General features: G+C 46.7%; 1 protein-coding gene across 4 annotated transcripts in view; it reads left to right on the top strand.

Moving 5' to 3' along the window:
• Positions 1–12,030, top strand: part of NCOA5 (nuclear receptor coactivator 5) — a 102,578-nt gene extending 90,548 nt beyond the window's left edge. For 3 of the 4 annotated variants that reach the window (XM_033915115.1, XM_033915116.1, XM_033915117.1), the window contains 2 exons: positions 5,815–6,135; positions 10,007–10,683. In XM_033915115.1, the coding sequence (XP_033771006.1) occupies positions 5,815–6,135; positions 10,007–10,683 (998 nt within the window). Of the gene's footprint in view, positions 1–5,814; positions 6,136–10,006 lie in introns of all 4 variants that reach the window. The other variant, XM_033915114.1, reaches the window with a different exon arrangement.
• The last annotated feature ends 15,688 nt before the right edge of the window (positions 12,031–27,718 follow it).

The raw sequence follows: 27,718 nt of genomic DNA, 5'->3' as shown, positions 1-27,718 counted from the left end.
TTGGTAATCGAAGTCCTGGGCATAGTAAATCTCAGGAAGAGTTCTTCCGCACTCCATACCAGGCCTGGGCTGCATCACGTGAGGCGGCCTCCATCCCGCCCCTTTGCTCTACTGCTTCCAGTCCTATTCATTCACTGGAAGCTTCAGGGGACCATGCGAAGTATCGCCATTCTCGCTCTCCCTCCAGGCACTGGGAGGGGCATCGATCCAGGCACTCATCTCGGCACTCCTCGCGCCATTCTGAGGTTTCGCCACAGAAGAAGCTGCCATGTCTGGGGTACTCTTCCTCTGATTTGTTGCCCCCGGAGGGGCCGGAGTACGAGGAACCATCTACCTCTTATTCTCCTTGTCACTCTCAAGTCTCTATGGATCCTGAGGCTTCCACTTCATCCAGTCCGTCTCGGAGGCCGGTACTGGCAGACCAGTTGTCTTTTTCTTCCTTTCTCCATCAAATGGCAGATGACTTGGATGTTACTTTGGACACTGGGTCTCAGTATTCGAAGGAGTATCTCGACACCATGCACTTGCCTCATCCTCCTGCTGAGTCTCTTCGGCTTCCTCTTCATAAATTGCTGGATCAGACATTTATGAGATGTTTTGAGACGCCGTACTCAATTCCTGCGGTCCCGAGCAAATTGGATGCAAGATATCGCATTGTCCATCACAAGGGGTTTGAGGGGACTCAACTCTCCCATCAATCCCTGCTGGTCGAATCCTCCCTGAAGCGTTCTCATCCCTCCCAAGTCTATGCCTCTGTGCCACCGGGACGAGAGGGCAGAACAATGGATAAGTTCGGTAGAAGAATATACCAGAACTCGATGATGGCTTTGGGAGTTCTCAATTATAATTTATTCTTTTCTTCATATTTGGAGTTCTTCTTGCCGGTGCTGCGAAAGTTTACTCCCTTCATCGATTCTCAGGCTCGATTCGAGTTCGAGGAGGTGGTAGCCTCACTCTCCCAGCTGCGTCTTCAACTGATGCAATCCTCGTACGATGCCTTTGAACTCTCGGCATGTGCTGCCGCCTGCTCCGTGGCCATGCGTCGTTTGGCATGGCTTCGAACGATTGACATGGATCCGAACCTCCAGGACAGGCTTGCCAATGTGCCTTGTGCGGGTGCGGATCTATTCGACGAGTCAATCGAGACTGTTACCAAAAAACTTTCAGACCATGAGAAATCTTTCCAATCTATCCTTCGGCCTAAGCCGAAGCCTCAACAGTCTCGACCTTCTAGACCGCCCTTGATCTATCAGCGGCGCTACACTCCACGGCAGACTCCTGCTGCGAGGCAACCGGCGAAGAGACAGCCTCCCCAAAAGGCTCAGCAGAAATCCCAGACGCCGGCTGCACCGAAGGCTACTCAGCCGTTTTGACTCTATTCCAGGGAGCATAACCGACCTCGTTCTGCATCCTCCTGTTTTTCCCATCGGGGATCGCCTCCACCATTTTTATCATCGATGGGAGGCTATTACCACCGACCTCTGGGTCCTTTCCATCATAAGAGAAGGATACTCTCTTCAATTCCATCGGGTCCCTCCGGACCACCCTCCAAGAGAGTATCCTTCCAACTTGACGCAGACCGCCCTTCTTCTTCAGGAAGCTCAGGCTTTGCTCCGGCTTCGGGCCGTCGAGCCAGTCCCGGTGGACCAGCACAACCGGGGTTTCTACTCCCGGTATTTTCTTGTCTCGAAGACGGGCGACCTCCGTCCCATTCTAGACCTTCGGGTCCTCAACAAGTTCTTGGTCAAGGAGCGGTTTCGCATGCTGACCCTTGCTTCTCTATACCCCCTCCTCGAGCAGAACGACTGGTTATGTTCTCTGGATCTCAAGGAGGCCTACACGCACATTCCCATTCATCCGGCCTCCCGCAAGTTCCTCAGATTTCGGGTGGGACATCTACATCTGCAGTATCGAGTGCTTCCATTCGGCCTGTCCTCGTCTCCCAGAGTCTTCACGAAGTGTCTGGTGGTGGTGGCCGCTGCACTTCGGAACAGGGGTCTTCAGGTGTTTCCCTACCTCGACGACTGGCTCATCAAGGCCCCGTCTGCCCCAGAGGTCATTTCGGCGACCTCGGCCACAATTTGCTTCCTGCAGAATTTGGGCTTCGAGATCAACTTCCCCAAATCTCATCTACAGCCTTCCCAGTCTCTCCCCTTCATCGGGGCGGTCCTGGACACCATTCAGCTTTGAGCATTCCTTCCGCCTCAGCGCCTGGATGCTCTTCTTCATCTCTGCCAGTCTGTGTCTTCTCGCCAGACCATCTCAGCGAGATACATGATGGTCCTCCTGGGCCACATGGTCTCTACAGTTCATGTGACGCCCTTTGCCAGACTCCATCTCAGGATTCCTCAGTGGACCCTGGCTTCTCAATGGATTCCAACCCCCTTCATCAGATCTTTGCACAATGGGGGACGCCTCAGATAGACCTCTTTGCGGCCCCCCACAACTTCAAACTGCCTCAGTTTTGCTCCAGGATCTACACCCCTCATCGCCTCGAGGCAGATGCCTTTCTACTGGATTGGGGGAATCGCTTTCTGTATGCGTTTCCTCCATTTCCTCTCATTCAAAAGACTCTGGTCAAGTTGAGATCCGACAAGGCCACCATGATTCTGATAGCTCCTCGGTGGCCCAGGCAACCTTGGTTCTCCCTTCTGCTTCAACTCAGCAGCAGGGAGCTGGTCCTTCTTCCAGTGTTTCCTTCACTACTTACTCAACATCAAGGATCTCTACTTCATCCCAACCTGCAGTCTCTTCACCTGACAGCTTGGTTCCTCTCAACGTAACTCCTCACCAGTTTTCCCAGGCGGTGAGGGATGTCTTGGAGGCTTCCAGGAAGCCTGCTACTCATCAATGCTACTCCCAGAAATGGACTAGATTTTCTTCCTGGTGTGTTTCCAATTCCAAGGAGCCTCAGCGAGCCTCCCTATCCTCTGTATTGGACTATCTTCTACACTTGTCTCAGTCTGGTCTCAAGTCTACATCTATACGAGTCCACCTGAGTGCTATTGCGGCTTTCCATCAGCCTCTACAAGGGAAACCTCTCTCTGCTCATCCTGTGGTTTCCAGATTTATGAAAGGACTTTTTCATGTCAACCCTCCTCTCAAACCTCCTCCAGTGGTTTGGGATCTCAATGTTGTCCTTTCTCTGCTTATGAAACCTCCTTTTGAACCTCTCAACAAGGCTCCTCTTAAGTTTCTCACCTGGAAAGTGTTTTTTCTGGTGGCCCTCACATCTGCTCGCAGGGTCAGTGAGCTTCAGGCCTTAGTGGCGGATCCACCTTTCACAGTGTTCCATTATGACAAAGTGGTCCTTCGCACTCATCCGAAATTCCTGTCTAAGGTGGTCTCTGAATTTCATCTCAACCAATCTATTGTACTTCCAGTGTTTTTTCCAAAGCCTCATTCTCATTCTGGAGAATCAGCTCTTCATACTCTGGACTGTAAACGTGCTTTGGCTTTCTACCTGGATCGCACCAAACCACACAGAACTGCTCCTCAACTTTTCGTCTCCTTTGATCCAAACAAGTTGGGACGACCTGTATCAAAGCGCACCATCTCCAACTGGATGGCGGCTTGTATCTCTTTCTGCTATGCCCAGGCTGGATTATCCCTTCCCTGTAAGGTCACAGCCCATAAGGTCAGAGCAATGGCAACCTCTGTAGCCTTCCTCAGATCGACACCGATTGAGGAGATTTGTAAGGCTGCCACTTGGTCCTCGGTTCATACATTCACCTCTCATTATTGTCTGGATACTTTCTCCAGACAGGATGGACAGTTTGGCCAAACAGTGTTACAAAATTTATTCTCCTAAGTTGCCAACTCTCCCACCATCCCATTGAGGTTAGCTTGGAGGTCACCCACTAGTGAGAATACCTGCCTGCTTGTCCTGGGATAAAGCAATGTTACTTACCGTAACAGTTGTTATCCAGGGACAGCAGGCAGCTATTCTCACGTCCCACCCTCCTCCCCTGGGTTGGCTTCTCGGCTAGCTACCTGAACTGAGGAGACACGCCCGGACCATCGGGCGGGAAGGCACTGGTGCATGCGCGGTGCGGGCATCTCGAAACTTCTAAGTTTCTTCAAGCAAGACATGCTTGTGAGACGTTCGTATCGGGGCTCTGTCGGATGACATCACCCACTAGTGAGAATAGCTGCCTGCTGTCCCTGGATAACAACTGTTACGGTAAGTAACATTGCTTTATCCTGAAGCAAAAAAAGAAATAGAATTTTTTTCCTACCTTTGTTGCCTAGTTTCTGCTTTCCTCATGTTCTCATTCAGTTCCTTCCATCCACTGTCTCTCTTCCTTCTGCGTCTTCCATTTGCTCTGTTACTGTGCCTCTCCCTTTCTCCCCCCTTCCAAATTGGTCTGGCACCCATCTTCTTCCCTCCACTCTCCCCATAGACTGGCATCTGTCTTCTTCCCTGCCAGCGTCTTCTCCCCACTCTCTCTTCCCCATTTCCTTTCAGCATCCTTCTCCCCCCTCTGTCTTCCACATGTGCTTTCAGTGTCCTTGTCCCCCCTCTGTCTTCCACATGTCCTTTCAGTGTCCTTCTTCCCCATGGCCTTTCAGCGTCCTCCACCCACCCACCCCCCGTCTTCCCCATGTGCTTTCAGCGTCCTTCTCCCCCCCCCCCATCTTCCCCATGCCCTGTCAGCATCCTTCTCCCCCTTCTGTCTTCCACAAGTGCTTTCAGTGTCCTCCCCCCCCCCCCCCCCCGTCTTCCCCATGGCCTTTCAGCGTCCTTCTCCACCCCTTTGTCTTCCCCAGTGCTTTCAGCGTCCTTCTCCCCCCCGCCCCGGGTGCAGCACAGCCGGCCAGGTCCCCTTACTTTTGTGGCGCTTCCCCGACCGACCGACAACAGCCCCGGTCCGACAAACCTCCCTGCCCTTAACCGCGAATCTAAATTTCCTTCTTACAGCTGCTGTAAGAAGGTAATTTAGATTCGCGGTTAAGGGCAGGGAGGTTTGTTGGACCGGGGCTGTTGGTCGGTCAGGGAAGCGCCACAAAAGTAAGGGGACCTGGCCGGCTGTGCTACACCAGGGCGGACCGCCCCCCTCCCTTGGTAGCCACTCGAGCCGCGCGACTTAGTACATCCAGCCCCGCAGGAACCCCGTGACCCTAGGGGGCGTCCCCACGGGATCCACACAACCCTAGGGGGCATCCCCACGGGATTCCCGCGACCCTAGGGGGCGTCCCCACGGGATCCCCGTGACCCGAAGGGGGAACCCGCAGGATGCCCGCGGGATTCCCGTCGTCCCCATTCCCGTGCAGCTCTCTAGTAAGAACTTCATCTTTTGCTAGTCGTGTGCTCCCCCCCCCCCCCATTTGCCACTGGAGTTAAATTCTGTACAATAGAAATTAGACTAGGTCCTGCACAGAGGTGGTGGGTGGGAAGGTTTACACCTGGGGTACAGCACTCTAAAATTTTGAGGTATACAGTATGGTGAGTGTTCTCACATGGGCTCCATCAGATGACTTCATCCAGATGTAAAGATATTTTAACCTGCTGTCCTTGCTACATGAAAGTAACTTTTTCTTATTTGTTGCACAGCATGATTTAACAGTGATCAGCAGGCTGTCTGTGGTTTATTCAAGTTTTTTTAAAATGTTAACCATTAAATACATAATTTGTGTGGCATTACTTCAAACACTAGATTTGTTACTTTTTTGGAGAACTGGTGTTTCACTTGATGGTTACATGGCTTCTGGATTTTTGGGAGGCCTTAGAAGTGGTATAATAAGATACAGTAGATTGGCTAATGTGAGCATTCCTCTTACAGAACTTGGCTAATGTAGACATTCCTCTTACAGAACATCGCAACATGCCACTGGCCGATGCAGTGTTGCTAGTGGCAAGGAATTATGAGCGGTATAAGACTGAAGTACGGGATAAGGATCGTGAAGCAATTGCTAGAAAAGCCGCCAAAATGGCTGATGATACCATCTTACAAGAGCGTGAACGTGCTACTTTGGAAGAAGCAGGCAGAGCTGGTCATCCTCAAGGAATACAGACCCTCCTGAATCTGTTAGCAGATAATAGGTACTTGACTGCAGAAGAGACAGACAAAATCATCAATTATCTGCGAGAGAAAAAAGAGAGGCAGTTGAGAGGCATCTCTGATCCCATGCAAGGTAAATTCCCAGATGTTTAATGTAGTTTGAGTACTGGTGGAGGAGGTTGAATATGTTCTGGATGAATTAAATTAGGCTGATGTGATATTTTACTACATGTGAGTACAAGGTTTGCAAGGACAAGTCTGTTTTCAGTGGATTTGTAAGCATATTATGTGTGGGTGTATTCTCTGCTGTCTATAGTGTGGCCCTATTACAGGTAAGCAACTTTGCTGTCACATTACAGTAAGCATTTAAAGGGATGACTATATTGATCCTTGTCCAGATTGATGAACTGAACTAATCTTCTTTTAAAAAATTTGACTCGCGCCATTACTAGCGTACTCTGTAAAGTGCAGAATGGTATAATGATTTAATCCATCCATTGCATGTGGTGAGATAATGGGGTATTTTTTCATATAAGAATTTACCAGTGAAAAACAAGTGAAGAAGTATACAAAAGAAAATGTGAGAGAAAATGTAGGTGAAAATAAAACAAAAATACTACACATTTCTCTTTAAGCCCCCAATGATTGTAATCAAAGAAAAAACATGAAAAGTATTCAAACAAGAAAAAATAGCAGTGGTTTCCAAAATTGTGGCCAAAAGAAGCTAAACTGAAATTAGACATACCCTTATACTGTATATATGAGAGATCTAGGACAACTTCCACTGAAAACAGAAGTATTTAGACCAGAAAATGTTGTCTGCATCAGCAAGCTTAGAATCAAGAAAGCATGAGATGTTTGTTCCTGTACCAGCAGATGGAGACAGAGTAACAGATTTGTTGACATCACTTTAGATGGAGTCCCAGGCAGACTCCATTTTTCAAGGATTTTGACTTAGTAGGTAATCAATCCCTGCGCAGAAGAGATGAGCTCTCTTAAGACCTTTTCATGGTAAATTCAGCAGAATGATCCCTGAAGCTGATGCATTTGGGTCACTGATCCTTGAATTAAACAAGATTGAGCTTGAAGCTGCTGGACCAGTTGAATCTCAGATCCTTTGAACCTATGGATGCTGAATCCAACTGGCTTGATCTCTTCTGCTCCTACTTTATTCTTTCTTAAATTCTGATGTTTATTTACTCGCTCATTCTTCGAGCTGGGGCTAAAGGTAAGCAGGGGCTATATTTTGGTTAGTTAAGGATATAAAATATGTGCTGGAGTTAGGGAATTGGTATCCTACAGTTGTGAGAAGCTCTGGGCCAGAAAGTCAGGGAGGGTTCTTAAGGTAGGGTCTTTGACGATAAAGGAAATGACAGTGCAGTCTGGGGTCAGCCCCTGATGGACCTGATGGCCACAAGTGTCTTCGCCAAAATGCCCTGTTTCTTCAGTCTTCGCAGAGACTGGGCGAGGGCCTGGATGCTCTTTTTCAACCATGGCCAACTGAGGGGCTGTTGTATGTGTTCCATCCGTGGCCATTAGTAGGCAGAGTTCTTCTCCGCATCATTCGCCATCTGGGTCTCATGGTTCTGGATTGGCCTCGGCATCCGTGGTATGCAGATCTAGTGGCGGATCCTGTTCCTCTGCCTCTCTTGGATGACCTTCTGATGCAGGGTCCCATTCCATTGTTCGTGCCGGGTCCTTTCTGTCTTATGGCTTGGCTCTTGAGCGGGGTCACCTAGGTAAGAAGGCGTGATCTCGACTCTCTTGGGGTCCCGGAGGCTTTCCACCTCTCGGGCTTCTGTGAGGGTTTGGCGTTTTTGAGGAGTGGTGTGCTGTGCGTGGAGTGGTCTCTTTTCGCGCTTCCCTGCATAACATCTTAGAGTTTTTGCAGGCTGGCCTGGATAGGGGACTGGCTTGGACTTCTCTCCGGGTTCAGCTTGCGGCCTTGTCAGCCTTTCATGGGTTCTTGAAAGGTCAGCGTTTGACTGCCATTCCTGATGTTTCGCTTCTTGCGGACGGCTAAATTACTCAAGCCGTACGACCCTCTGTGCCATCTTGGGATCTGAATCTGGTTCTGTCTGTGCTAGTGTGCCCTCCTTTTGAACCGTTGGCCGACAGCCCTTTGAAGGACCTTACTCTTAAAGCAGTCTTCTTGGTGGCCATTTTACTTCAGCTATATGTGTTTCTGAGCTGCATGCTTTCTCTTGTAGGTCTCGCTTCTTGGAATTTTCTAGGGAGCTTGTTGTCTTGAGGCATGTTCCTTCTTTTCTGCCTAAGATAGTTTCTCCTTTTCATGTCAATCAGGCGGTGGTCCTCCCGGTGTTGGGTAGCCGGGAAGATTCTTCCAAGCAGAGACAGTTGCACAAGTTGGATGTTAGTCGGGTCCTTCACTCTTATGTGCAGAGGACCCAGGAAATCAGATCATCTCTTTGTCCTTCTTGCGGGTCCTCTTAAGGGGGATGGCGCTTCTAAGGCTACTATTGTGCGCTGTATTAAGGATACTATTGCTGCCGCTTATCTTCTGAAGAAAAAGTCCCAGAGTTTCTCAAGGCTCATTCCACTCGGGGTAAGGCAGCTTCTTGGGCTGAGTCTTCTCTTGTGCTTCCAGTGGATATTTGCAAGGTTGCAGTTTGGTCTTCTCTGCATTCCTTTGTCAGACACTACCATGTGAATGTTCAAGTGCATTGGGACACGGTATTTGGTGAACGTGTTCGGCCCTTCGGGGGTCCCACCCTTAATGGGAACTGCTTTGGTACGTCCTGTTCGTAAGAACTATACCAGTCTACTGGCTAACAGAAAGAAAATTAGCAGGTAACCTAATTTCTCCTTTTTTTAAAAAAATAGAAAATGTATACATATGTAAATTCTTTTGCTTGCTAGTCAGAAGTGACTGCAGGCTTTATATTAATACTGACAGTTTGAAAATTGTTTTCTGGAAAGTTTGATGGAAATTACAAATGAGTGCTAGCTAAGTCAGTATAAATTTAGAGTAGGGTAGATACTGAATGAAGATGGTTCTGTTTGTACAGTGGATGAGAACAAGTTGTGCAATAGAAGGGAATAGTAGAAAGTATTTTCTGCTTAGGTAAATTAACGCCAGTGCATTTTTGGAATGGTAAAAACTTTCCTCTTGCCACTTCCATTACATTTTTAGGTGTAACATTAGACCGACATCTAACTTTAGAAGACCATACTGATTTATTGATTAAAAAATGCTTCGCAATCCTTTAGAAACTCCAAACAATCAAAAAATACTTTGATTTAACATTTAGATTATTAGTTCAGGCTTCCATTCTATCGATTCTTGATTACTGCAGTGTAATATATTTAGGGTTTCAAAAAAAGATTTGCTATAGATTGCGCTTAATACAAAATACTGCGGTCCATTTGATTTGTGGGCTGAAAAAGTGTGACCATGTAAGTCCCTTTTATCAACGGCTGCACTAGTTGCCTTTTGAGGCAAGAATCTTGTTTAAATTCGGTTGTATTTGTTTTAAGGCATTGTTTGGCTTAGCCCTGGAATATCTTTCTTCCCAGTTTAAACTATATAATTCCACTAGGAACACTCGAAACATTTTTCATGTACCCATCTGTAAAATTCATTCGATACAAGAAATTTCTCGAAAGGACGTTTGCTTTCCAGGCAGGGAAGATGAATTCTTGGTTGAGTTCCCTTATTCCCCAAGCTGAATCTTACTATGCTTTTAGAAAGGTGTTAGACTAAATTATTTGAAAACTATGAAATCCCATGTATTTTTATTTTTATTGATTATATACTTCACTGAATGTATAGTTTTCTTTATGGAAACTGCTCAGAACTTATGGCAGGGCGGTATATAAGAATAAAGTTTATTATTATTAAATAATTGTATATTCACCATTCTTAGAGCAATTCCTTCAAACCATAATTCGGGTTAACATAAAAAAAAATACATCTAACTTTTGGTCTGACTTATACAACTGTCTATTCAGATTACAAACTAAAAATAACTTTTATTTTTCAGCTCCACTCTCAAGACAGCCCATTGGTGCCTCTTCAGTCACTACTCTCGACAGCCAATCAAGTCTTCAAAGCAACCAACCACTGCAAAATACTCAGCCTTTGAGTTCTGCCTCCACAGTTTCACAGGCATCTAACAATCCTCAGCAAGAGCTACAAGCAAAAATACTTAGCCTTTTTAACAGTGGTGCCGGAGCTGTTGCAGCTGCTGCTGCAGCTAACAGCGGTTCTGGTGTTCCTACAGTTGCTTCTGTTAATGCTCCAAACCAAAGTTATGGAGCTGCTGTTAGCAGCCAGGTACGAGGTGTACCAATGAATGTTTCAGGGCTTAACCAGTCTCAGCAAAGATCACAAGTTCCTGGTAACCAGCATTCTAATCTAATGGGTTCAGGAGCTTCTATCAGATCCACAGGGCCAAGACCTGGAGTTCCTTCTCAGTCCCAAGTCCTTTTTGGACAGCACCAAAATCGCATGCCTACCCCTAATAATGTGTCCATGCCCCGGCCTGCAGGTTCTGGAGGAATCAACTTTGACAACCCAAGTGTGCAGAAAGCTCTGGACACTCTTATTCAGAGTGGACCTGCGCTTTCTCATCTTGTAAATCAGACAACTACACAGTCTGGGCGTGTAGGACCTCCAGGGCCTCAGGCCTCCATGGGTTCTTACCAGCGACATTTTTAATACCTATCTTGAAGCTGCTTCCTTCACTCTTCCCCCAAATCCTATGTTGTTAGATGATAGTGCAGTTGTTGAAAAGATAGTCCATGCTTTCTGCCACAAATGCATATACATTTTTCCTGTATGCTTGTGAAAAAGCATGCCCTCTGCTGGTCTCTGTTGCCATGCCTTTCTCGTGTTGTGATCGGTTTCCCTATATAAAAAGAGAGAAGAAAAATTGAACCTTAAGCTGATTTTCCTTTTAAATGTTTCCCTTCTTGAATTTGCTTTGGTTTGGGGGATAGAGGGAAAAGAGTAAAATGGGCCCATGCATTATTCATGTTGGCCTTCAACAGTCATTTTTCATGGGGGGGGAGGGAGGGGGGAGGGATACAATATATCATCTACTTCTGTACATGATGACTTTGTAAGTTGAGAGATTTTGAATTTGGATGATTAACTGCTTCTTTGCTGTTACTGGTTTTTCCATGACACATGAGAAATACCCAACAGATGTTTTACCTAGTATATAGAGGTATCCATTTCACCATTTGCAGGAAGAGTACCCAGCCACTGCAGTTTTATTGACCAATCTACTAAACACATTCCTCTTTCCAGATAATTGGTTACAAAATTGTTGGGAACCATAATAGTTGAATGCTGCTATATGGATTCTCTAAAATAACCATTTCTCTGTATTGGAGCAAGAATGAATGATTAAATGTTAGTTTTCTTTGTACACCATCTGCGTTAGCTTTGTAAAATGCTTATTGTTTTAATTGCAAAAATTGGAATATTTTTCAGGACTATACTGTTAAACTTGCTCTAAACTATAAATGGGATGGGGACAGGTGGAATTAGCATTGAAATCAGACACATTTTTGTTAATTTGTTTTGAAGGTGAAAGGAAAGGAGTGTCGAATGATTTTAAAATATTGGTCCTGTTAGCAGGGGCAACTGATGGTGTGTTGTTTTTTTTGGGGGGGTGTAAAGTGAAGTGATCTAATGGGGTACTTGAGAGCAAAATGTTGCCATTCTCACCATGAAACATTTTGTCCAGGTTATGTTAGTATACACTGAAGCAGCTTAATGATTCCATTCTGCCAAACTCCTATTTGGCATCCCCTAGAATCTTAAGTAGATGAGAAAGCATTTCACTGTTACTGTCTGGAGAAAAACTAAGGAGATTGTGTTTTGAAAAGGATGGTTTGCTGCAGTGGATTGGTTGTGGGTGTTTTTTTAAAAATTTTTTTTAAGGTTCTAACATTTTCTGTGTTGCGTAGTGTTTTTCATTTTTGAATTCTTTGTATTCTGAAAATACTGTTAACAGTATGGGGCAACCATTTTTAATTAAAAATAACAAAATAAAGAGCTGCCTTGTTTTTATTGAAGCACTTTGTGAATGTGTGCGAATGAAAATAAGTCATACCTTCTGTTAGGAAGTGAATTATTGAACTGAAGAATCTACATTTCCATAAAAGTAGGAAAGATCTGTTCTTAAAGTTAGACCTCTGCTAGAAGTGTTTGTAGTATACACTTCAAACAGTTACACAATCACTCAAGTTTTAACTACTACTTTTACCTGTCATTTTGAACAACCTTTTGAGAGAGTGCCCTATGGGGATGTAAACCTAAAATTGTTTGAAGATGGGTATTCTGCTTTGATTTATTTCGAGCAAAATGGGGGGAAAAGGCAAAACAATGTGGAGGTGGGGATCTCTTCTCAGTAATCCATCTATGGTATTCATAAGTCCAAATAAGGCAGAGGTGATAGATACCCAGTTGCTCCTAACTCACCAATCACTATTTGAAAATTGCAGTGATAGAATCAAAAGTGCATACCATTTTATTGTTTCTGTTTTTAAATTTTGGAATGCCCGCATTAGGATTAATTTCCTGTTTTAGTTAGTTCCTACTATTTTATGAAAAGGCTATCATTTCACTGTATAGGCTCCTAGGTCAGCACTGAATCGGTTAGAAACACGTTATTTAACATTAGATTAAAGCAAAAAATATGTGTTTTTTTAACCCATGGTTTCTTGACTGTTTCTGAAAAAGTTACAATTTTAAAAATAAAAAGGATTATCCCAGGACAAGCAGGCATGATATTCTCACATGTGGGTGACGTCATCTACGGAGCCCCGATGCGGAAGCATTTTCAAGCAAACTTGATTGAAGATTTAAGTTTGCTCTGCTGCTCCACGCATGCGTGCCTTCCTGCTCCACTAGGGGGTGCATCCCCTCGTGGTCTCCAGTTCAAAATTTTCCGCGAGCCTAGAAGCCGTGTTTTTCAGGCTCTGCCCCAACTGCCTTCTAGCACCGCGATTTTTTCTTGTTTTTTTCACGATTAAGTTGCTGTGCGCGAATTCTTTACCTTTTTATTTGATTCCTGCTTCGTTTTCGACGACCCGGAGGCTTCCGTGGCCGCGTGGCTAATCGAGCCGCAGCTACTTTAGATTTAATGTCCCGGCCTTTGACCGGCTTTAAAAAGTGCACCCGGTGCGAGCGGCTTCTTTCTCTCACAGATCCGCATCGCCGGTGCATCCTCTGTCTTGGGGCGGCTCATCCAACCGACTCCTGCCCCCAGTGTGCTAATTTCCAAAACCGGGCCCTCCGCCGAAGAAAAGCCCGCATGGCGGACCTCTTCACCCTGGACCAACCCCCCACCTCGGCCTCGAGGTCGGCCCCGGCCTCGGCCCCGGATACCTCGGCATCGCCTCGAGACTCGACCCCGAAGTCCTCATGCCTTCGATGCTGTCCGTGCCCGTCTTCCAGGACCTACTCCGAGCGATGATCACGTCGGAGCTGTCCGCTGCAATGGCCCAGTTTCAATCGGCCTCGACCTCGAATGTGCCAGACCAGCCTGAGCCTCGCACCGAACAACCTCGAGGAAAGGTGCGCAATCCTCGCCGCATCCCATACTCCTCGCCGAGGCGCCCGAGACGTTCCCCCTCCACAGACCGCCGAGGGGCAAAACGTCGGGCTAAAACGACAGAAACCTCGAACCGCCGTGCCTCCAAGAAGGCCCGAGGTTCACCAACTCTACGAGGCCGTTCTCCCACACCTCGTACGGGACCACTAAGGGTGGCAGAGTTATCACTCTCCAACCCGCGCATCCTCCGAACTCCCCCTCGGACTCCGAGGGAGTCCGGATCAAGGTCACCAATCCGACATCGATCGGTACCCCTAACCCCGGCATCGTCTCCGAGGGGCTCCTCGAGACGCCGAAGATCGACAACCCCGGAACACTCTCACAGTGCTTCCCCAGCCTCGAGCATGGATCAGAGCATGAACCTCGATACTCGAGGGAAGCCTCCCCATCCTTCTCCACCCGACGAAGGTCTCGTTCTCCGACCCCGCACGGGGCCCTGGGGACATCTAGCCCATCCTTCACTCGCTTCATCCAAGACATGGGCCACGCATTGGACTTAGACCTCCAGTCCGACTCCAGATACTCTAAGGAGTACCTGGCGGAGCTGGATATGCCATCAATGCCCAGAGAGTCCCTTCGCTTACCACCTAACCCGGTACTCCAACAGGCCTTCTTCAGGAACCTGGAGACCCCCTATATGGTCACGGCCGTACCCTCCAAAATGGAGGCCAAGTACCGCACAGTACCTTACCCGGGATTCGAGCAACCACAGCTCTCCCACCAATCGCTGCTAGTAGAATCCTCCTTGAAAAAGGCTCACCCGTCCCGGGTCTCAGCAGCGGTCCCCCCAGGCCGAGAAGGCCGAACCCTGGACAAGTTCGGCAGGAGACTATACCAAAACGCAATGATGGCCTCTAGGGTGCAAAACTACACTTTCACCTTCACATCCTACCTCAAACACCTCATTGGACTATTGAGAGCCTTTGAGACTGACCTACCGGCCTCCCGGCAAGGAACGTTCGGCCTGCTTTTAGAGTCCCTCTCCAACCTGCGCCTTCATCTATTCCACGCGGCCTACGATGGCTTCGAACTCTCCTCCAGAGAAGCAGCCTTCGCTATCGCCATGCGCCGACTAGCTTGGCTGCGCCTGGTCGACATGGACCCCAACTTACAGGACCGTTTGGCTAAGCTCCCCTGCGTGGGAAAGGAATTGTTCGATGACACTATCGAGGCGGCTACAAAACGCCTCTCCGAACATGAACGCTCGTTTGCCTCCCTTGTCCGGCAAAAGCCCAAACCGCCAGCGTCCAGGCCGTATAGGGCCCCTCCGCGTCGCTACCCACAAAAGTCCACCCCTGCCTTCTCGCGGCCCCCACCCAGGCGTCCGCAAGCCCACCACAGGGCCATGCCCAAGTCCCAACCGCCTGCGACCACCAAACCATCCCCGTCTTTTTGATGGGACACGCGGAAGGGGGCGGGCCCCCTCCGCCATAGTCCCAGGCCCCCTTCCCATCGGGGGTCGACTCAAAGCCTTTTACCCTCGCTGGGAACAAATCACGTCGGACGCATGGGTCCTTGGCGTGATCTCATCAGGGTACTCTCCCAACTTTCGGGCCATTCCCCCGGACAACCCCCCAAGGAATTGCCCTCCCAACCGGACTCAGCTATCCCTACTCCTCTCCGAAGCTCGAGACCTGCTTCGCCTGAGAGCAGTGGAGAAGGTTCCCCCCGACCAACAGGGGAAGGGCTTCTACTCCCGTTACTTCCTGGTACCGAAAAAAACGGGAGACCTACGCCCAATACTAGACTTGAGACACCTCAACAAATTCCTGGTACGGGAAAAATTTCGGATGCTCTCACTACTGACACTTTACCCCCTGATCGACGAGGGCGACTGGCTCTGCTCCCTCGATCTCAAGGAGGCGTACACACATGTCCCAGTGCACCCCGCTCACCGCAAGTTCTTGCATTTCCAGGTAGGGGACTGGCACCTACAATACCGAGTCCTCCCCTTCGGACTAGCATCATCACCTCGGGTCTTCACCAAGTGCCTCGTGGTGGTAGCAGCAACCTTACGTTCCCAGGGCCTCCAGGTATTCCCCTACCTGGACGACTGGCTAATCAAAGCCCCGTCCAGGGAAGGGGTTATCTCAGCGACCCAACAGACTATTACCTACCTACAAAGTCTGGGGTTCGAAATAAACTTCCCAAAATCTCAACTACGCCCCTCGCAGTCTTTGCAGTTCATCGGGGCCACGCTGGACACGGTTCGCCTCCGTTCCTTCCTCCCCCCTCCGCGCCTGGAGGTGTTAGTAAGTCTGAGCCGAAGGATCTCCCTGCTGACCTCGGTACCAGCTCGACAGATGATGACCCTCCTGGGCCACATGGCCTCCACCATCCATGTCACACCCTTCGCCCGCCTCAATCTGAGAATCCCTCAGTGGACCCTGGCGTCTCAATGGTGTCAAGACCAGGACCCGATCGACCGCCCCGTGACAGTGACTCCTTCATTGCAACGATCGCTCCGCTGGTGGGCCGACTCTTCAAATCTTTCCAAAGGTTTGCTCTTCCTCACCCCACCCCACAGCAAGGTACTCACCACGGACTCGTCGGAGTACGCTTGGGGAGCCCATCTGGACGGCCTACGCACCCAAGGAATGTGGTCAACACAAGACCGTCGCTGCCACATCAACGTGCTAGAACTTCGGGCCATCTATCTCGCAGCTGTAGCCTTCCAACATCTGCTCCACGACCGAGTGGTTCTCATCCGAACCGACAACCAGGTAGCGATGTACTACGTAAACAAACAAGGGGGGACAGGGTCTTGGTCCCTTTGTCGGGAAGCCCTGCGCCTCTGGAAATGGGCAATCTCCAACAACACCTTCCTTCGAGCAGTGTACATACAAGGAGAACAAAACTGCCTGGCGGACAGACTCAGCCGCCTCCTCCAGCCACACGAGTGGTCACTTCACTCTCAGACCCTACGAGGGGTGTTCGAACAGTGGGGGACACCTCAAATAGACCTGTTCACGTCCCCTCACAACCACAAGCTGCCTCTCTTCTGCTCCCGGATATACTCCCCGGACAGGCTCGAGGCCGACGCCTTCCTCCTCGACTGGGAGGGAAGGTTCCTGTACGCGTTCCCGCCGTTTCCTCTGATACTGCGGACGCTTGTCCACCTGAAAACAGTACAAGCCACCCTGATCCTGATTGCCCCTCGCTGGCCACGCCAGCCGTGGTTTTCCCTTCTACTTCAACTCAGTGTCAGAGATCCACTGCCTCTGCCTCTGTTTCCCTCTCTACTGTCACAGGGTCAGGGTTCACTGTTACATCCCAATCTTCAATCTCTTCATCTGAATGCTTGGTTTCTCTCCCCCTGACTGCTCTCCCCGTGTCTCAATCAGTCAAGGAGATACTGGAGGCCTCTAGAAAAACCTCGACGAGAACCTGCTACTCCCAAAAGTGGACCAGATTCTCAACCTGGTGCTCCTCCCACAGCCAGGACCCGGTGTCGGTCCCCGTCCCCCTGGTCCTTGACTATCTACTCCAACTATCTCATTCCGGCCTAAAGACCAACTCCATTCGAGTACACCTCAGTGCAATTGCGGCCTTTCATTAGCCCCTGGAAGGGAAAGCCCTCTCGCTCCATCCCTTAGTCACTCGCTTCATGAAGGGTCTGCTGAACGTCCACCCCCCTCTCAAACCTCCCCCGGTGGTTTGGGACCTTAACGTGGTTCTGGCTCAACTGATGAAACCTCCATTTGAGCCACTAGACAAATGCCATCCAAAATTCTTCACTTGGAAGGTAATTTTCCTACTCGCGCTCACGTCCGCACGGCGGGTTAGTGAGCTACAAGCTCTGGTAGCGGACCCACCCTTCACGGTATTCCATCACGACAAGGTGGTACTCCGCACCCATCCAAAGTTCCTACCTAAAGTAGTGTCTGATTTCCATCTCAATCAGTCCATCGTCTTACCCGTGTTTTTTCCAAAGCCCCACTCTCACCCCGGAGAAGTGGCGCTCCACACTCTTGACTGCAAAAGAGCGTTGGCCTTCTACCTCCAACGCACTCAGCCACACCGGAAAGTCCCACAACTGTTTCTGTCTTTCAACCCAAACCGGTTAGGCCACCCAGTTTCCAAACGCACCTTGTCCAACTGGTTGGCCGATTGCATCTCCTTTTGCTACGCTCAGGCTGGTCTCGCGCTGCATGGTCGAGTAACGGGACACAAAGTCCGAGCGATGGCAGCCTCCGTAGCGTTCCTCAGGTCCACACCTATTGAGGAAATCTGCAAGGCTGCCACGTGGTCTTCGGTTCATACCTTCACCTCCCACTACTGTCTGGACTCCCTGTCCAGAAGCGATGGCCGGTTCGGCCAATCGGTATTGCGAAATCTATTTGCTTAAATTGCCAACTTCCCTCCATCCCTCTTCAGTAAGCTTGGAGGTCACCCACATGTGAGAATATCATGCCTGCTTGTCCTGGGATAAAGCACATTTACTTACCGTAACAGGTGTTATCCAGGGACAGCAGGCATATATTCTCACAACCCGCCCACCTCCCCGAGGTTGGCTTCTTGGCTAGTTAAGTGAACTGGAGACCACGAGGGGATGCACCCCCTAGTGGAGCAGGAAGGCACGCATGCGTGGAGCAGCAGAGCAAACTTAAATCTTCAATCAAGTTTGCTTGAAAATGCTTCCGCATCGGGGCTCCGTAGATGACGTCACCCACATGTGAGAATATATGCCTGCTGTCCCTGGATAACACCTGTTACGGTAAGTAACTGTGCTATTTGTCAGTGGTAGTGGTGCTCATTTTCACAAATCCAAAATGTAGCACAGAAGGGTGTTTTTCTTGCCAGACCCTTCCAATTCGCCATTTTCTAAACCCATGTTCTAGACCAGTGTTTCTCAACTTCAAGACAAATCTAACAAATATCAGCCAAGTACCCCCCGGCCAAGCTCTACCCCTGACCCCACCCCCATAATAGTACTAATTGTAATGCAATTTCTTTCATCCATTTTTCATATACACATAATATCTTAATACATAATGGTAAACACAAATTTTTTTAAAAAAACACCTATGCAGAGAAAATGTTAATTATCGTATATTTGAGGGAGTTTTCAAAGAAGACCAGGCAGATGACTTTAAAATATTCAATGTCATCTCAGTAACAACTATAAAAAACCAAAAATATAGACAATCAGGGACTTCTTAGGCTCCTACCTAAGGAAATCACTGATTGGCTCAGGTGCTCAAGGTGCCTGAGCCAATTAGGACCTTAGGCCCCTCCCTGTGCATCACATGATGCACCGGGGCAGGGCCTAAGGCCTGCAGTGCGCTGAAGGAGGCACTCCTCAACGGAAAGGTAGGGGAGGCTGGCAGGAGGGAGTGGGCATCTCCTACATTTTTGGGGAGAGGGGGATGCTGCTATGTTTTTTTGGGGGGCGCGTTTGTCGAGGGGCTGTCAGTAGCAGTAGGGGGGGAGGGTTCATTTTTTTTAATAGGCAGCAAAATATCTGTGCCATGAAAAAAAAGCCCTAACAGGTGTGACAGGAGGCTGCTTATCCTGTCACTACTGTCAAGGCTCTGCTCCGGCTCAATCACTCACTGAGCGATTGAGTCGGAGTTTGCATGCGCATGATTTGCACCTCTGTGCAAATCATTTGCATGTAAACTTAATAGTGAATCAATCGCTGTTGGAAAATCAGCTAGAGAATCGGCCAACAGCGATTGATTCTAAGCCAAAGTCCATGATTTGCAAGCCCTCATGATGGAGGTAGATTTAGAAAGATGTTGCTATCACAGAGTCTTGGTTCAGTGATTCCCATGGATGAGACAAAAACATACTGGGCAGCTCCACTGCTATCGGGAGCTGCCCCTACCAAGACCCAGCGTCCCGCGGCAGGGGAGAGAGATTGGGTCGGCGTGGGAGTCCAGCTCCGCCTCCCGACGCCTCCCTCCCCCCTCCCCCCCCCCCCCCCCCGGAATCTCTATACCAAACTTACTACTGAAACGACGGGAAACCAACATAACAATTTCCACAGGAAAGAATCATAACAATTGGTAAACATGAATCTCCTATGGATCCTATTGATCTATCTAATAAGCAATAACATTAAGGATGTTATCTCACTCCATCCAAAACTTCACTCTGTCCTTTACCCTGACACACCCATTAGGCTTCTAATCAACCAACAGGAAGAAAGAGTAAATCATATTAAAGTAATCACAAGCAACAGCAGACAACATCGTACCCTCAAAAAGAGGACAAGGGAAGTAAAACCTAACAAAATCACCACACTCACCAGACCCATCACAAACACTTCTGTTCCCTTCGCTTACCTCAACACTAGATCGGTAAGGAATAAAGCTTTCTTAATCAAAGATTGGATCATCAACAAGCAATTAGCTTGCCTCTTTCTAACGGAAACTTGGCTACTGTCTGAAGAGGATCCAATATTAAATGACCTTATACCAGATAACTATAAAATTCACATGCTAAATCGCGAAGACAGGAGAGGGGGAGGATTGGCAGTCATCCTTAAAGAAGAACTGAACTTAGTAGATTCCAAGATAACCAACCAGTTAGAAATACTAGCCTGCAAAATTAGTATCAAGGATCTAGAAGAATCCCTCTCCTGCATTCTATTTTATGTCCCGCCAAAAAGTTGGTCAAAAGCCAGAGAGGACTAATACGAATTCATTCTACATAATTTAATTACTCCATCTTACAATATTATAGCAGGAGACGTAAACCTACATTTAGAGAACGAGGACAATCCAGATGCAAAAGATTTTAAAAACTTTCTATCCTCACTCGATTACAATCTCCCTTTACCCACACAAACACACGAAAAAGGCCATCAATTAGATTTGGTAGCTATGTCGACAAAGGAGATCCTAGATCCTTTTTTTTAAATTATGTTTATTGAGAAGTCAACAAGAGAAACCAAGAATATACAAAAAGAGAATAAAACAATGGTCAGCAAGGATACAGTGAACTCAATCATAAGCGCAAAACACAACCAGGGAGACCTCCACATAGATCCAAAAGCATTTCTTTATCTGACTGTATTTGGTGCCACGATATCTGGTCCAACCATTTCACCTACTACTTTAACTTAATCTGGAATCACCCAAAAGCAAAAACTCACCCAAAGATAAAAAAAGATCATCTCACAAGGGGCCGTATCAATCCAGAGGAATACTGGGCACATTATGAATTACGTGAGGAAATAGAAGAAGGGGATGATTTTTGGGAATATTGGACGAAAACAAGCACATCCATTTAGATAAAATTGCCCCTAAACGAAATAGTAAAAACTGCTCAAATAAATATAATAAATGGTTCGACTCTGAACTATTAAAAATGAAACAATTAGTAAGACGACTAGAAAGGATCTGGAATAAAACGAGAGAAATATCAGACCAGAACAATTGGAGATCCAACATAAAGGACTACAAACAATTGATAAAAGAAAAACGAAAAGCATTCTACTCATCCAAAATTAATACATCCAATATGAGTTCGAAAGGAATCAACACTAAAGAACTATTCAACTTGGTTACAAATTTATTTGACACTACATGTCACAATCAATTCATCCACGATACGACACTACCGTCAGCAAACGATCTAGCACAGCATTTTGATTCAAAAATTATAAACCTAAGGAACAACTGTCCGACAAACAACATACATGCACATCAAATAGCCAGCATACACGGAAATGAAATGCCAGTGGATATGATTTGGAACTCCTTTCAGGATCTAAAATGGAATAATTTCATCAAACTCTATAACAAGTATTCAAAATCACACTGCATTCTAGATCCCTGTCCCCCTGGCATTATGAAAGCAGCCCCATTAGACTTTAACCTAACAGTGTAGAGCTATCTGACCAACAATTTCAAAAAAGGAAAATTCCTAACTAATAACGGTCACATAATCACCCCAATTCCAAAAAATCGTAAACAATCCTTAACATCAGTAACCAACTATAGACCAGTAGCATCCATTCCATTCTTCATAAAAATAATGGAAGGTCTAGTACATACCCAGTTGATGGACTACCTCGACCATTTCTCTCTACTACATGAAACCCAATCTGGCTTCAGACCTCTGTTTAGCACCGAGACAGTAATCGCGGCGACCCTGGATTACCTACGCTCCTTATTCAGCAAGGGCCATAATGCCCTAATCATGCAATTTGACATGAGCTCGGCCTTTGATCTGGTGGATCATGAGAAATTGCTTCAATGCTTAGACGCAATCGGCATCGGAGGAGAGGTATTTGACTGGTTCCGAAGATTCCTTTTGTCCCGCACCGATCAAGTACGTTTTAATCACAACTTCTCTAAAACCTGGAGAAACCCATTTGGCGTTCCACAGGGGTCTCCATTATCTCCTCTGCTCTTCAACGTCTACATGTCATCATTAGGCGTGCAGCTGGCCCAGCGGGGTATAAAATTATTCAGTTACGCAGATGACTTCACAATCATTATCCCATTCACTACTTCTCCCTTTGAAACTACCCCCATGGCAACAGAAGCACTAAACCTGATGGAACAATGGACCACAGAATTCAGACTGAAGCTTAACTCAGAAAAAACTAAATTCTTCATAGCCTCGTCACACCCACCCACTATGCATCAACAATCTCAGCTACCCTATTCAACCTACTATGAAGGTTCTGGGGGTAATTCTGGACCAAGGCCTAACCATGAAAGACCAAGTGGACTCCCTAGTCAGAAAGGGTTTTTTTACTCTCTGGAAACTTAGGTCGATAAAGCATACTTCGACGCTACATCATTCAGAATTCTGGTACAAGCCCTAATACTAAGCCATCTCAATTATTGTAACATTGCCCATCTGGCAGTCTCCCAGAAGAACATGCAGAGACTACAACTGGTACAAAATGCGGCAGTCAGGTTGATCTTTGGGTTGAAGAAGTCCGATAACATTACCCCTGCCTACCAACTCCTACACTGGCTGCCAATGGAGGCACGTGTGAAGTTCAAGCTGGGATGTCTCTGCTTCAAGGTACTATCCGGTCTAGCCCCTAAATATATAACCGACCTCTTTTCCTTCTCAACCAACAGACATAAGAGGAGTACACACCTGCAGTTTGTCTCCCCATCGGTTAGAGGATGTAAATTTAAGAAACACCATAAACATCTTCTATCGTATCAAGCAGCCTTATGGGGCAAAGACCTGGAAAAACTAATTATACACGCGAATAACTATGGCAAATTTAGGAAACATCTAAAAACATACCTGTTCTTGAAGTACCTAGGTAACGAATCTGGAGAATCGCTCCCATCACAATCTCTCCCTTAAATATGATCCCTAAACTGTTAGCCACTAATCTCTAACTATGTATGTTCCACTCAATTTGTAGCATCTTTTTAATCATTGTAAACCGCATAGAACTTCACGGTCCTGCGGTATATAAACTGTTATTATTGTTATCTTTTTAGGAAGCATAGAGATGTTTGAAAAGGTGAGGGAGTAGCTCTGAAACAATATACAAGCGACCCAAATGCAAGATCCTGGGGAAAAGAAGAAGCAATATTGAATGCTTTGAAAAGAGATGATGGAACCTTTATGTGGCTGTAGGCTATAGACCTGACACAACCAGAGCAAATTGATAAAGATCTGGTTGCAGAAATCCAAAAGTGGGAAAGAAAGGGAGGTGCTTTTGCTGGAAGATTTAAACCTGCTGGATGCAGATTGGAAAGTTCCATCTGCAGAATCAGAAAAGTAGACTGGATCCCTTTCAAGGAGCTCTGCTCAGACAAATGAGCCAGAGAGGATCGAATAGAGAAGGCGAACGACTGCCTGGGGGAATGGTGTAAGGAGATGAACTTCGGATGCACCATGGAGAAGCTTTGCAAGGACTACAGGGACACGACGGGCTACACCTGACCAGAAGAGGAAAGAATGTCCTTGGACACCGTCTAGCCCGCCTTCTTCACAGGGCTTTAAACTAGGTAAGTCGGGGGAGGGTACAGGCACATACAACATACCTGGTGAACTAAACTGCCAATACTTTGGCAGGAAAGTAGTCACTGTAATTCTGGGTCAGGGGCGAGTACGAAAACTTTCGAATCGGGGGTATGTTCATATGACAATTATGGGTCACATTGTAATTTTGAGTCTAGAGGGAGCACACATTGTAATTCTGGGTCCAAGGGGAGTACACATTGTAGTTATGAATCTAGGGAGAATACAAGTACACATTGTAGTTATGAGTCTAGGGAGAATACAAACAATGCTAAAGATGTTCAAGTAGCTCAAGCAGGAACATCCCCACTGAGACGTAACAAAAATACAACATGGAGGGCTATGTACGTCAACGCTCACAGTTTGGGAAACAAGATCCTGGAATTAGAAACGGAAATAAGGAATGCCGACCTGGATGTGGTGGCAATATCTGAGACCTGGCTCACAGACTCCCACGGGTGGGACATGGTCTTACCGGGTTACAACTTGCTTCGCCGAGACAGGGAGGGCAGAATAGGGGGAGGTGTAGCATTATATACTAAAGATGACATTATGGTCACAAGAATCTCAGATGTCTAGTACACTGGGGAATCCCTTTGGGTTAATTTGGCCAGAGGGAAGGACAAATGCTTGTATCTTGGCGTAATTTACAGACCCCCAAGACAACATGATGACCTGGATATGGAAATAATTAGTGATATAGAAAATATCACCTTGCGTGGGGACACAGTAGTGTTAGGTGACTTCAACATGCCTGATGTGGATTGGGATACACTTACCTCTGCTTCCGGCAGCAGCAGGAGGCTATTAAACTCTATGAAAGGAGCTGGTCTCAAGCAACTGGTGTTGGACCCAACAAGGGATCAGGCAATACTGGACCTACTACTTACCAATGGAGAAAGTGTCACAGAGGTCTCGGTGGACGACACATTGGCCTCCAGTGACCACAACATGGTATGGTTCAATCTTAGGAAAGGTTTCACTAAATCTACCACACTGACCAAGGTCCTCCAATTCAAGGATACAAACTTCAAAGAAATGGGAGACTTTGTTCACCAGGCGCTACAAGGACAAGCAGAAACCGATAGTGTGGAAGAAATGTGGTCGACTTTGAAAACCACCATACAGGAAGCGGCAAACCGCTATGTTAAATTAGTAAGTAAACGGCGAAGGAACAATAAGCCGAAGTGGTTCACTGCAGAGATCTCAGCCCTTATCAAGAAGAAAAAAGCATTCATCTCTTACAAACAATCAGGGAAACAGGTCTCTAGAGCAGACTACTTGACCAAATCAAAAGCCGTCAAAACGGCTCCCAAATAACCTGCAATTTTTTTAAATTTCCCTGCTGTATGGCAATTATCCTTTCTATTTTCAATATTTGACACGAAGAGTTCCACCAAAAGCTATAATTCAGTCTCTCCCAATTTTTCCAGTTATTCATAATCTGCTGTATGGCAACCCCTGTCATAATAAGTAGAAGCTTATTGTTATTAGAGGATATTTGATTCAAGACAAAGTTAGACAACCGGAACGTACGCAGGTAAGGCTAGACTCAGGGCACTGGTCTTTGACCTAAGGGCCGCCGCGTGAGCGGACTGCTGGACATGATGGACCATTGGTCTGACCCAGCAGTGGCAGTTCTTATGGCAAGACTGGGCGGGCTGGAGTTAGCTTTGATAGTGACTCCACCACTAGGGCAATGTGACCGATGCCAGACAGACTTCTACAGTTTGTGTCATAAGAACATAAGAATTGCCGCTGCTGGGTCAGACCAGTGGTCCATCCTGCCCAGCAGTCTGCTCATGTGGCGGCCCTAAAGTCAAAGACCAGTGCTCTAAATGAGTCCAGCCTCACCTGCGTACGTTCCAGTTTAGCAGAAACCTGTCCAACTTTGTCTTGAATCCCTGGAGGGTGTTTTCCCCTATAACAGACTCCGGAAGAGTGTACCAGTTGTTTACCACTCTCTGGGTGAAGAAGAACTTCCTTACGTTTGTACGGAATCTATCCCATTTCAGTTTTAGAGAGTGCCCTCTTGTTCTCTCTACCTTGGAGAGGGTGAACAATCTGTCTTTATCTACTAAGTCTATTCCCTTCAGTATCTTGAATGTTCTTCAGTATCATGTCCCCTCTCGGTCTCCTCTTTTCAAGGGAGAAGAGGCCCAGTTTCTCCATTCTTTCACCGTATGGCAACTCTTCCAGCTCCTTAACCATTTTAGTCGCTCTTTTCTGGACCCTTTCGAGAAGTACCGTGTCCTTCATGTACGGTGACCAGTGCTGGACACAGTACTCCAGGTGAGGGCGCACCATGGCCTAGTACAGCGGCATGATAATCTTTTCAGATCTGTTCGTGATCCCCTTCTTAATCATTCCTAGCATTTTGTTTGCCCTTTTCGCCACCACAGCACATTGCGTGGTCGGCTTCATCGACTTGTCGATCAGAACTCCCAAGTCTCTTTCCTGGGAGGTCTCTCCTAGTACCGCCCTGGACATCCTGTATTCGTGCATGAGATTTTTATTACCAACATGCATCACTTTACACTTATCCACATGTCTAGGGTACTCTAATGTAAAATTGCTGATCTGCTGTTGGTGATCTGCAAGCAGTTGCTGAAATCATCTGTAGTACCTACGAGGGTCAAGATAAGGAAATTGGGTCATTAGGGCATAGACAGGGGGTGGGTAAGCAGAGTGGGCAGACTTGATGGGCTGTAGCCCTTTTCTGCCGTCATCTTCTATGTTTCTATGTTACCTGTAGATTGGAGGGTGGCCAGTGTTATCCCGATTATAAAAAGGGTTCCAGTGGAGATCAGGAAATTACAGACCTCTAAGCCTGACTTCATTGCTAGGCAAACTAGTGGAAACAATTACTGTATTAAAAAAATAATTGTGGAATATGTAGGCAAATGTGATTTAATGGGACAGAGTCAGCATGAGTTCAGCCAAGGTAGGTCTAGCCTCACAAATGTGCTTGACTTCGTTGAAGGTTTGAATAAACATGTGGATAAAGGTGAGCTGGGTGATGACAAAATTCCTCATGAGAGGCTCCAGAGAAAATTAGAGAGTAATGGGATAGGAGGCAATGTTTCAGAGCTTAACTATTCTCTGAGTGGAAAAAAATTTCCTCCTATTGGTTTTAAAAGTATTTTCCTGTAACTTCATCGAGTGTCCCCTAGTCTTTGTCATTTTTGACAAAGTGAAAAATTGATCCACTTGTACCCGTTCTACTCCACTCAGGATTTTGTAGACTTCAATCATATCTCTCCTCAGCCATCTCTTTTCCAAGCTGAAGAGCCCCAACCTTTTTAGTCTTTCCTCGTACGAGATAAGTTCCATCCCTTTTATCATCTTTGTTGCTCTTCTTTGAACCTTTTCTAGCACCACTATAGCTTTCTTGAGTCCAGAACTGAACGCAATATTCAAGATTCAGAATGACAGTGTTAGGGCTTTTTGTATTGTTGATTTCACAGGTCCTGTGCTCATTTTTCCAGTAGCCTGAGTGACTTGCAAAAAAAAAATTAACACATGAGCATTTCCTGCCACCTAGTTAGGGGGAGCCAAGTGCTCCCATATTAACTTAGTTTAGTTAACCCACATTAACACATGCCAACGCTTCCACACCCATTCGTCATTCATGACATTCCCCTTTAAAAAAATAAAAAGTTAATGTGTGCTAACATAAAATACCACAAAATATTGCTTTTGATGGTCTAAGCTTGCCTTGGGGCTTAATACTCTCTTTGTAAAAGGGGCCCTTTGTTAAGAAAACAAATATAGAGTTTAGGATTAGGATACAGAGCTACTCAATCTGAATGAAGTGCTTGTAGGACAACTATGCTTACTATAGTACCTCTCCCATCTCTCTTTGTTTCTTTTTTTAGCTTCTGTTGGTGACTTTTTATGGTCTGGAAAATACATCTAGTGCTTCATGCAGAACTCTTAAGAAACAGTAAATGGTGAAAAAGACAAGGGTTGAAGGGTGTAATAAAATCATTTATTGCGTTTTGTGCAGACAAGAGTCTAAAAAATGAACACCATAAAAGCTATTTAGCATGAAAGCATTCAACCACAAAGAAGGAAAATTCCACATTAAATATCAACACCAAAATCACAAAGAATACAGACTAAAATTCTAATATTTAAGAAATGAACACTTACATCAAAAGGAAATGAGCC

This window comes from Geotrypetes seraphini, chromosome 11 (assembly GCF_902459505.1).
Source record: "Geotrypetes seraphini chromosome 11, aGeoSer1.1, whole genome shotgun sequence".
Lineage (NCBI taxonomy): Eukaryota > Metazoa > Chordata > Amphibia > Gymnophiona > Dermophiidae > Geotrypetes > Geotrypetes seraphini.
Note: the sequence above shows the minus strand (reverse complement) of the source record. Positions and strands in the feature narration are given on the sequence as shown.